This window comes from Pithys albifrons, chromosome 13 (genome assembly GCF_047495875.1).
Source record: "Pithys albifrons albifrons isolate INPA30051 chromosome 13, PitAlb_v1, whole genome shotgun sequence".
Taxonomy (NCBI): domain Eukaryota; kingdom Metazoa; phylum Chordata; class Aves; order Passeriformes; family Thamnophilidae; genus Pithys; species Pithys albifrons.
The window spans coordinates 2,365,947-2,377,012 of NC_092470.1; the positions used below are offsets into that span (position 1 = coordinate 2,365,947).

Sequence of the window (11,066 nt, forward strand, 5' to 3'; positions counted from 1 at the left end):
TTGCCTCACTGAAATTTGGGAATGAAACTCCTTAACCCCAATGTAGTATTACGAAGCAGGCATTGCTTTGGTAGGGCGCCAGGCCATGGCCCCAGATGCACAGTGGGTTATGCATACCTGGCTCAAGGGGATGTACATATTTATTAAGCCAGCTGGGGCTCCATACAATGCGGCTCCCCTTGCGGGTCCTCCTCCAGAACGGGGGGCTTGCTGAAAAGGGGACTCTACCGAAGAGGGGTGAGTGTCCCCCGTAACGTGGGGGGACATCCCTGTGCCGAGGGTCCCCGCGCCGAGCGCACGGGCAAGTCACCGCTCAGCGAACATGTAGCGAGGCTGCCCCTTCCCCTCCTCGCGTCCGACCGGCCCACATGCACAGCCAGCCCTCCTTCCCCTCCTCCTCCTCCTTCTCCGCCCACTTCCTCCGCACTACGCGGGCTGCGGGTGGAGCGCTTCCCCGTGCCCGCCGAGCCCCCCGGACCCCGCAGGGATGGCCCGGGGGAGGCACCGCGGCCGCAGCTGCAGGTGAGCGAGGGGCCCGAGGGATGCGCGTCCCGGAGGGGAGCGGAGGGTTGCGGGAGGGAGCGGCGGGATGCGGGGAGGGAGCGGCGGGATGCGGGAACACAACGGCGCAGGGGGACCCACAGCCAGCTCCCCGCTTGCCTCGGGGCTCCCTTTGCGGGAGAAGCCCTCGGACAGCGTGGGGGCTCCCCACTTCCCCGCACGCCTTCCTCGGGATCATCTGCTTCTCGTTGAGCCGTGCAGGGAAAAGCCGGTTGCAGGCTCCGGATCCCGGGATTTTACCCATTTATGGGCACTTTGGATCATGCGACTGATGCGCAGCGTGAGTGCTCTTTGCTTCTTGCGAGGGGCTTGTTTCGGGGGTCACCGGAGGGTTGGCCACACGAAGGCGGTGGCCGTGGGTGTGTGAAGGGGACAGAAGGACCGACACGGCCACCTTTACCCCCTGCCACATCCGTACCTCGTGTTCTGGGGGACCTGCGAGCACCGAGGGGCCCCAGCCTTGACCGTGGCCAGCCTGGGACCTGACATCGGTGGGGCGGAATGGGATCGATGCGTTTTGGAGGCGTTTTCATCGCTCACATAGGAGGGAACGGACTCACTGAGCCCTTCTGGTGGCCGCTCAATGCTCCATGAAGGGGGGTGGTGTTTATATAAAAGTGAATATTCCTGGGGGGGTTTCAACTTAATTCGCAGACAAGCCATCGCTGCTTTAATGAACAGCTGGCTCGGTCCAAGGGAAGGCTCTGGCTCGGTGTTTGCCCTCCTGGGAGAAGCTCGGGACCTGCAAACTTTGTGGAAGAGGGACAAGGTGTGGAATGGAGGAGCTGGAGCCACTGAGGCCTCTTGCTCGTTTCCCCAAATGATGGGAGCGCTGCCGATGGGTGGTCTCATCCAAACCCGCCGGAGAGATGGGAAAGGTGGAGAGAGAGGTGGGAAAAGTGACCTCCTCGGCTGGGTCCCAAAGTCCCCGCGATTGTGAAACCGGGCTTGCAGCCGGCCGGGAATCCGCCTCATTCCCGGTGAAATCCACTGGTTTCGGGGCGGGGGGACCCCGGGAAACGCCGCGACCCTCGCGGGCTGCACCCGGGCATGGCTCGGGCGGGCTGGGCATGCTGCGAGCCAGCGGGCTGGGGAGGTTTGCGGGTTATTCCTCCATTCCTGCGGGCTGGCCGGGAGCTGGCGCCTGTTTCTGGGCATCACGTGGCGCTGGAGGAGGCGGGAGGGAGGCTGCGGTGAGAGGCTCCCGCTGAGCACATCGCATCCTGGGCAGGAAATTCCGGGGAGCTGCGCCGCGCCTGATTGCGCCGGTGACAGCGGGCACCGACACGGCGTTTGGAGCTGTCGGGATAAAACAGAGGTGTCTCAAGTGTTCCAAACAGCCTTGACAGGCGCGACGAGCCTCGGGTGGGGGCACAGAAGCCCTCCCGTGCTCTTTGGATACCCGGAACGTGGCAGATAAAAGTTCTCTGGGGCCCGTGGGAGCTTCTCGGGGAGGTTTCGCTGCTCGGGCGGCACGTGTTCCTCTGCATTTGGTTTTACTTTTACTCCCTCGCGGCCAAATGGCCTGTGCTAGGAAAAAGACCTTGAGAAGAAGAGAAAGGGTGAAAAAAGTCAAAAACATTTTAAAAAGAGGAATAATGGGTTGTGTTTAATCCATTGGCTGCTTTTCGCAGCTGTGGGGTTTCGGAATTGCTGACTGCATTTGTTGGGGTTCCCTCAGGCATCCCCCTGGCCCTGATCCCCACGTGTTCCTCTCCTCCCCCGCTGGCTGCAAGGTGATAGTCCCAGAGGGAAAAAGCTGATGGTGACAGCAAAAGTCGAGCTGTTTTTTGGAGATGGTGCAGATGTAGGGATGGCACCAGCTGGGCAAAGCCCCAGTGGATTTCATGGAAAGAGTGGGCCCATGAGTGCCCTCGCCCCTGAAGAGGTTTTTAATGAGTTCAACCCTATCAGACAAGATTCATAAGGGAATCCACATGCCTGGCTCCAGCCTCTGCTGGGGGATGACTCCTGTTCTGCATCCCCCCAGCAAGGCTGGCAGTCGGAGCTGAGTGAAATGGGGCAGTTGTGTCTGCCCTGTGGTGTCACCTGCTGGCCTCACCATGTCCCCATGCCAGGGGTTGTTGGTCCCTGGGGTTTTGAAGAAGGGGGAAAACCAGTGGGGAAACGTCAGAGGATCCTCGTTTACTATCCCAGTGTGCCCACCCTGGACATTGTCACAGCCGTGAAGGGATTCTGTGCTTGCCTCTCTCTCCCATGCAGCATATCCTGGGGAGATGGATGTAAACATCCCCCTCCTGAGAGATCCTCCCTGGAAAAAGAATAACCCAGTATGGGGTTTTCTCTGAGCTTTTTTCAAGTTGGAGGGAGCTGTTTTCCCTGGATCTAAGTTGGTGCTGGATTGTGGAAGTTTTGGTTTTAGTTTTAGCTAGGCCTCAATTTAGCAGGCTCAGAGAATCTACATAGATTAGGAGAGACAGGTGTCACCAGACTGAAGCAACCAAAGAAATATTTCATACCAGATGATGCAAACTGGGATATAAATATAATAGAGTAGGAGGAGTTCTCTCAGTTCCTCTATGGCTTCTCATCTGGGAAGGATGCACTGTGCTGGCCCAGGAGGACCGGGCCCAGCACCAGCTCACCACCATGTTATCTCAGGGATGTAAAATGTTTGTTCTTAGTCTTTCTGTCTCGTTGGGTCTGTCCCTCGGGGGATTGAGTTCTCTGGAGTGATTTGTAGCTAGAATGGTGGGATTTGTGTTTGATGGGGAGTGGGGAGTTATTTTTTGTTATTTCTAACTTGTGTATCTGTGTTATACTGTAGTTTTCTTTTAATTTTCTCCTTTCTGTATAAATATAGAAACCTGTTTTGAGTTTCCAGGTTTTTTCCTCCCTTTTCTTGGTGAGGAGGAGGGAACCTCTGACATTCTGTATCGGGCAGTTGGCATTTTGCCAGCTCAACCCAAGACAGGGATGTCTTGGAAATGACCCTGAGGATTTATCATGAAGATAAAGCTGCTGCAAGTTATGTGGGGAAGCTGCTTCTGAGGGTGCAAGTGGGAAAGGAAGCACTGACCCTTCAGTGGGGTTTTCAGAGGATTCCAGGGAAGCAGCATCCTCAGGGGAAAGTGAGAAATTGTTGAAGTTTGCATAAGAAGCACAATGGGAAGGATCAGTAGAGGGTGCAGCTATAGTTGTGCTGTTTGGGGTGAGCTGGGTCTGGGGAGAGGCAGATCCCCTCCAGGCAGAGCTGCAGCACCACCAGTCCCTTATCTCCCTCCACAACTCTTCCCCTTATCTGCTCCATTTCCCCAGCTGTGGATGTGGCTTTTATCTTATCTCCATGTGCTCTTCCTCCATTTCCTCCTTGGCTTCTCTGCTAACTCTTGTCACAAGAGGGAAAAAATAACATGGAGGAGATCCTACTGCAGGATCCCCAAGTCCTCCATCCCTGGGCTTGGGCTGTGCTGGGAAACACTGGGTGATGTTTGCCCATGTTGGGAGGGTGCTGAGCCAGTGATGCTCAGGTGGGTTTTTGGGATTGCTTGGGTGATATACAGGATGCTCAGGTGATGGTGGGGGGGATGCTGAGTGAAGGTCCTGTGATGCTCTTGGTTCTCTAGTGATGCTCAGGTGTCTCAGTGGGATGCTCAGGAGATGCTGGGCAGTGCTGGGGAGATGGTGGGTGGTGCCAGGAGACACTGGGAGAATACCTGGAATGCTCTAGGGTACAGGACTGTGCTGGGACAGCCTGCCAGCTCCACCTGCTGGCATCCACCACCTGTCACTGTGGACCAGCACCCACTGCACAGCAGCCCCAAATCAGAAGACATCCTGAGGGAGAGGATGAACTGCTGCCTTGGGGGAGAAACCTCAAGCGACTTTAAAAGCTGAAACTGGGGGTGGAAATTTTGAGCCCTCTGTGTTTGTGTCTGCTGGCTCTTCACCTGAGCTGACCCAGCTTTGCTCCCCACTGCCTGAAACAGACACTCATTGAGGCTTTGGAACCAAAGTAGATAGAGCTTTCCAGAGCTTTTCCAGGGAGACAGATGGAGAAATGTCCAGCCAACCTCGCAAGATTCCCCCTTGTCCTAGTTCAGCAGGTGGGACCAGTTTATCACTGGGGGTGACCAAAGCTGTGTATTCTACCCCCTCTAATCATTTCCCAAGAACTGTTAACAATGGCCCTTTTGCAGCAGCTGCCCAGGGCACACCTGACTCCTCAGGCTGGGAGCTGGCTGGGAAAGACATCTGTGAGATAAGAGCTGTGATAACTCCCCTCCAGTGAGTCATCAGCTCCTTAGCACCCAGCCTGAGGGGGCGTGGCTGCTAATGGGCCATCAACGGTTCAACAATACCCCCTGACTCACAGAGTTAATCACCCATTGTGTAAGTCCCCGCCCAGGGGGAGGGACTGGGTCCTCCCACCTGAACCTGAGGGCACATAATCTGGCTGTTTGAAGACCTCGGGGAACCACTCGTTGGATCCAGAGGAGGAGCAGCACCTCGACAGGAGACCACCACTCTCGACAAGACTGCAGCTGCCATCTGCATCAACAGGTTTTTTCACTTCCTTTTGCTTTAGACTTGAGGGAACCACATGGGTCTCAGCACAGGAGCTAACAAACCCCTTTGTGTTTGTGCTCCATGGTGCTGGGTTATACTTCTGGGTTTTGTGGGTTAAAACCAATTTCTCTTTGTGCCACTGCATTTATTGTAATATTGTTATTAAATTGTAGCTCTGATTTATAATCTCTTTTGTGTTGAGTTTGCTTCTCCTGCCGGTTTACATTTAAACCAGCACACCAACATTCTTTCCCCAGCCAGCAGAGGCAAAGTGACTTTTGGAGGGCTCCTGGGAGACTTTGTCACTCTGTGCCACCACAGGGTGCTGGCTGTGGGGATTTGATTTGCTCATGGCTTTTTCTCTCTCTTGTTTAGGAAGGCCAGCTCATTTCTCCTGTTGGGACAGCAGCAGCAAGGTATAAATGGCCTCAAAACGGTACTTGGAGTCTGTGGACCCTGTGATTTTCAGTAAGCTACCTCGGCTGGAGACAGAGCCTGCCATCAGCTTTCCGTCCAGGCAGATCCAGAGCAAATCCAGCCCTGTGCCCAGCCCTGGCTCTGAAAACCATTTCAACTACAAGGGCTCCTACTTTGCCTGCCAGCTTCAGAACTCCAAGGGTCCTCAGGAGCCCCTGGCCCGCTGGAGCCCAACACCCACCTACCTGCACTACGGCCCTGGAGCCATGAGCCAGCCAGTGCCGGCTGAGGGGTCTCTGGTGGGCATCCTGGTGTATCCCTCGGAGAGCCTGGGTGCCAGGCTGCAGCCCACGGGTGCCCAGAAGAGTAAAGACAGTCTGATGCAGGAGCCGCTGATGTCTAGGAAGAAGTTAGACAGACCAAGATGCCCCTTACCAGTGAAGAAGTCAACGGCAGTGAACACGGCGGCCCCACTGGCGGTCCCCAAGCCCATGTATGGAGCCCCCACCTGCTTCCTGGCCCCCAGGATGGCTCTGCCACTGGGAACACAAGTGGAGAGCCTGCAGCAGAGACCAGGGGAGGCAAACTGGGCTCTGCCCTCTGCCACGCACCCTCTACACCTTGGTGAGCCCCCCAGGAGGGGTCCCTGCTCCAACCCCAGCATGCCACCGCTGCCCTCCAGCATGGTGCTGCCTGCCGAGGAGCAGCTGGGCTCCCCCATTGGCTTATCCCACTACTATGTCACCTTTGATAAATACAGGCCTCCGCCAAGCACCCTGCTCTTGGAAGCGAGCTCCCCCACTGCCCACAGCCAGAAGGTGGTGCTGGAGGTCCCCAGCCTCAGCCCTGACTCCTGGCCCAAGCTTCAGCTGCCTGATGCTGGCCTGACGAACCAGGAGAGGCCAACAATGTGCTACCCACCCCACCCCTACGCACTGTCTCCTCCCAGAGCTGCTCCCCGCTATCACCCTCCGGCTCCCACAGCAGGGGAGCCCAGTGCCCTGCCCAGCTTCAGCTTTGTGGAAAGCGGGGAGCCCTTTCCCAGCTCTTACCTCAAGCCCCAAGGCCCAAGGAGCTACTTTCCCAGCCCCTTGGACACCTGTGTGCCAGGGACAGCAGGTGCTGGTGTGGTGGCATCACCTCCTGCTAAGCCAGTGGTGGTCCTGAGGAATGCCGAGCTGCCAAGGGATGTGGAGCTGCCCAGGCACTCCAGTTCTACCTTCAGTGCTGGTGATGGATCAGTGTTTCACACCTCCTTGTCTGGCCTGGAGTTGGGATGTGAGCAGCGGCAGGCAGACAGTCCACAGTTGCACAGCAGTGCTTTCCAACCTGTCTGTGCCCCGGAGAAGCTGTCCAGAGGCTCCAGTGGGCACAGGGAGACATTTCCCAAAAGAGAAGGGAGCTGGGAGAAACCCAGGCAAGGGGAGCAGGAGCGCCCATACCTGGGGAGGAGGAACACCAGCCCAGCCCCTCAGGACAACACCTGCTGCAGGAGACGAGCGGCTCCAGCCACCCTAAAGAAACAAAATGCCTGCAAGGTCAAGGATTCTCCCAAGGAGCTTGTTCCCCCTTCTCCATCCGTGACCTCCCCAGAGGGGCTGGAAGACACCAGAGTTTCTTCTTCTCCACCAATGCCAGTGATCCACAATGTCTTCAGCCTGGCACCTTACCAGGACTACCTGGACTGGAACAAGGACTCAGCCCCTGTACTCTTCAGCAGGGACCACCTGTGGGCAGACCCCCCACCTCAAAACATGAGTGACACCCAGGAGCCTGCTTGCCTCAGAGACACCTCTGTGGTGTCCAGCCTGAGGTCAGACAGTGGTGCAGTGCAGAGCCAAGGAGAAAGTTGTTACGGGAGGGCCCCCAAAAAGCCAAAGCCTGTGCCCCCAGAACTGGGGTCTCCGGAGGGCAGCCCTTACATGGTGGGCATGGGGGAGCTGCCCCACAAGGACACAGCTGGCACTGGGGAGCTGCCCCACAAGGACGTGGTGCTGGATCTTACCTTGAAGAAGAGACCACTGGAAGCAGAGGAGACCGAGGAACTTGGCAGCTATGTGGAGGTGACACTGGACTGGGAGGATGTGGAGGAGGAGGAGAAAGAGGCTTCAGGGGGGAAAGTGGGGAACGGAGAGGGGGCCCAGACCTGTCTGCTGGAGGTGGGCTCTGGGGACAGGAGCAAGTTCCAGTGCTCAGCCACCAACATGTCCAGAAAACACAAGCTCCTGCACTCCCTCACATCCAGCATCGAGCTCCCCCAGCAAGATGGCAGACCTCGCACCCACCAGCCCAGCCCACCCAGCAGCAACACCACGCCGAACCAACCAGCCTCCTCACCATCCAGCCGCACCCCAGTCCCACTGCCTGACCCCCAGCCCAGCACCGTCTCGGGCCCAAACCTCCCAGAGCCCCCACTTTGTGAAGCCCCAGTCACCCCAGAGGAGGAGAGGATCTCACCAGCCAGGAAGCTTGGGGATCCCCCAGCAGAGACACCGTGCGGACAGAGCTTCACCACCCTGCACACCTGGCTCTGTGACACGATTTCGGACTCAGTGTCCCAGTCCTCTCCAGAGCTCCTGCAGCAGTGGCTGAAGAAGGCAGAGCTTACAGAAGAGCTGGGAGAGTTGCCCAAATCCCTGCCCAAGCCCAAGAATGGCTCCAAGGTTTCCACTCCTGAGAAGCCCACCAAAGGCAAGGAGATCTGGCTGGCTTTCCAGGATGTGGCCAAGCTCCTCGCCAGCCTGTTCTCCCAGCTGGAGACCTTTGTGTTCTCTTGCCCTTTCCCCCATGTTTTCCGGGCAGGAGCCATCTTCATCCCCATCCACGTGGTGAAGGAGAAACTCTTCCCAAAGCTCCCTGGTGCCTCCATTGACCTTGTGCTGCAGAAGCACAAGGTGGAGCTGCGTCCCACCACGCTCTCAGAGGAGAGGCACCTGAGGGAGCTGGAACTGAAGAGCTGCACCTCTCGCATGCTGAAGCTCCTGGCACTCAGGCAGCTTCCTGCAATCTATCCAGACCTGCTCAACCTTCACTGGCACAACTCCATCCTGCAACAGCTCGGTAGGTAGCCTAGCATCTCCTGTGAGTGGGTCCCTTGGGCTGTCCCAGGGATACTCCAGCTGCACCTGCCTTTCAGATGCTGCTGCTTTTTGGGAGCATCCATCACTCACCTGGTGCCTCAGCACCCCTATCCTACCATGGATTCTGACCACCTTTTCTTTGTGGGTTATGGAGGGAAAAAGCCTGAGCTGGGAGGGAGAAAAGTCATCCTAGGGATGTCAGGGAGGTGTCAGCCATCTCCAGGCTGCCTCTACCCATCCAAGGGCAGTGTGCCAGAACTGCCCACCCGTGGTTGTCCCATCCAACTGGTGGCATCTCTGCTCTATCCAGATACCCTTTTGCTGCTGCTCAAGGCCTTTGCCAACAACTTTATGTCTTCTAAGTTTGAGGTTGCAGGCTAGCCAGAGTCCTTCCAAGTGGGTTACTCCTCTTCCATGTAGGTTTATAGGAATTGATGGGATTTACATTTCATTTTGTGGAGGTGCATGTGTATTTTTGTGGATTTGATTTGGCTGGGGACATGCTACCCTGTGGGCCAGACTGGAGCTGGGATTATTTGTGATGTGGAACTGAAATCCTGCCCACTCTAACCATTCCTTCCTCTTCCAGGTAGTCCTGGTGTGGAGACACTGAAAGTTGATGGCAAAACAACAGCCATGGATAGATCACAGAAAAGGAGGCATTAAGGAACGTGCCAAGGACAACAGCTAAATGAGAATGGGAACAGGAAGGTCCCTCATCCCCAGATTTGCAGATACTGAGGTCACCAGCAGCCCTGCAGGGAGACACTCAGTTCCCACCAGCATCAAGGACCCTCCAAGGACAATGCTCAGGGTGAAAACAGTGCAGTGATGCAGGACCAGACACAGGGATGCTGGTGTGGTACCTGGTCCCACAGGGATGGGCTGGAACCTCTCATGGCAGCTTTTCTTTGAATGCATCATCTTTTAGTGCATCTCTGACCTCCATCCATGACCAACTTGGTGAGCTGGGAGCGAATGGCTGGAGTTCAGTGGAGCTGGAGCAAGAAGAGCATGGAAATGGCCATGGCACTGTCCCCAGCCTTGGAAAAAGGATGACATCCCATCCTCTCCTCTAAATCCTTCTCTCCTGCTTGATCCATGCCATTCCCAATAAACCTACCTTCATTCTGGTTTTTCGTCTTTAAAGTGTTACAGGGACCTGACATAACATCAGCACAAGGGAATTGTGACTTCTGTAGTCCCAGGACTAATTTTTTTGTTTCAAATGAAGACATTTTACAAATTTTCTGGATTTACCTTTATAAGGAGCTGCTGCTTTCAGGTCATGTGTTTGGGGTTGTTTTTTCTTAAAATACAATAATTTATACTTGTGTTTTCATTTGAACTAAAAGGCTGCAAGAAAGATTTAAAGACTGTTAAAGAAAAGAAAACCAAACTACTTTTTACATCCGAGATCCTCTTCCACTAGAGAAGATGCACATTCAGTGATCACCTTCATGGCGATGTGGTAGCGGTAGGGGCAGAGAGGGAAGTGGTGCTGCCAGACCTTGGAAGCAGAGATCCTTCCCATCCCAAAGGGTTCAGGGGCATTCCAGGACATGCAAACATCCCCTCACCCTGGGGGGCTGCAGCAGGGTGCACAGCAGTGGCCTTACAAACTCATCTCTCAGGGTTTTTTCCAGCTGCTGCAGGGCATGGAGGAACAAAACAAAGATTATTAGGGTTTTTTATTTCACTACAATGAATATTTATTTTCAACTAAGGAAATGGAGGGAAAAATAGAAAAAAACCTCCCCAAACTGTACTTAGCCAACAAATGTGTTTGCCATTGGGTGATTTTTGTATGTGCCTTTGTGGTTTTCCATTGGAATGGACTGGCTGTGGATGGGACAGGGAATGGGGGAGGCTGCTCTTCTCATCACTTCCTTCCCACAGTGATAGGGGAAGAAGCAGCATTTGTTAATAACATTGTCCCTTTTATACATTTATAAGGTCCAGGGAAGAAAGTTTCTTCCCTTTATTTAATTTTTTAGTAAGAGTGTCAATTTTAAGAGGTGCTTCACCTGGTTAAAAGAGTGTGGCTCTTTTCTAGACATGCTTTGTTTCTGTGTCTGCTTCCCAGCGTGGGCATAACGTGACCTTTCTGGGGATGGAGGGTCCCCAAATTCCCCTCACTCTACTTGCCTGCTTCTCCCTGCATCAAGCCAGGAGTGATGTGCACAGCCCCTCTGTCCCATCATGACAGGGCTGGATTCAGTGTCCAGCATGCCATGACAGATCACCCAGGGGAGTGGGACATCCTGAATCCCCTTGGGTGACAGGGCAGGAAGAGAATGCTGGTGGAAGTGTCTGAGCATCAGAAACTGGGCAGGAGAGTGTGGGGTGCTCAGGGATGCAACTTCAGCTGCTCCAGTAGGGACCCCCAAGATACCTGCCCCTTGTGAGCCTCCACTAGGCATGGAATCTGCCTGATCCCAAAAGCCAAGTACCCCAAACATTGTTTTTCAGCCCAAA

General features: G+C 55.1%; 1 protein-coding gene across 3 annotated transcripts; it reads left to right on the plus strand.

Moving 5' to 3' along the window:
* Positions 1-425: 425 nt before the first annotated feature.
* C13H15orf39 (chromosome 13 C15orf39 homolog) lies at positions 426-10,647 on the plus strand. Of its 3 annotated transcripts, XM_071568737.1 has the most exons (4): positions 426-522; positions 4,898-5,085; positions 5,467-8,568; positions 9,178-10,647. In XM_071568737.1, the coding sequence occupies exons 3-4, from the start codon at positions 5,514-5,516 to the stop codon at positions 9,252-9,254; spliced, it is 3,132 nt and encodes a 1,043-aa protein (XP_071424838.1). In that variant the 5' UTR covers positions 426-522; positions 4,898-5,085; positions 5,467-5,513; the 3' UTR covers positions 9,255-10,647. The 3 variants fall into 3 exon arrangements, with proteins under 3 accessions (XP_071424838.1, XP_071424837.1, XP_071424839.1); XM_071568736.1 differs by lacking the exon at positions 4,898-5,085; XM_071568738.1 differs by lacking the exon at positions 426-522 and having other exon boundaries at positions 4,107-5,085; positions 5,471-8,568.
* The last annotated feature ends 419 nt before the right edge of the window (positions 10,648-11,066 follow it).

What these genes read in the sequence shown, in the direction of transcription:
- C13H15orf39 (XM_071568737.1), top strand. Translation starts at nt 5,514, where the DNA reads ATGGCCTCAAAACGGTACTTGGAGTCTGTGGACCCTGTGATTTTCAGT. An exon ending in CTCCATCCTGCAACAGCTCG is followed by an intron (nt 8,569 to 9,177) that starts GTAGGTAGCCTA and finishes TTCCTCTTCCAG; the next exon opens with GTAGTCCTGGTGTGGAGACA.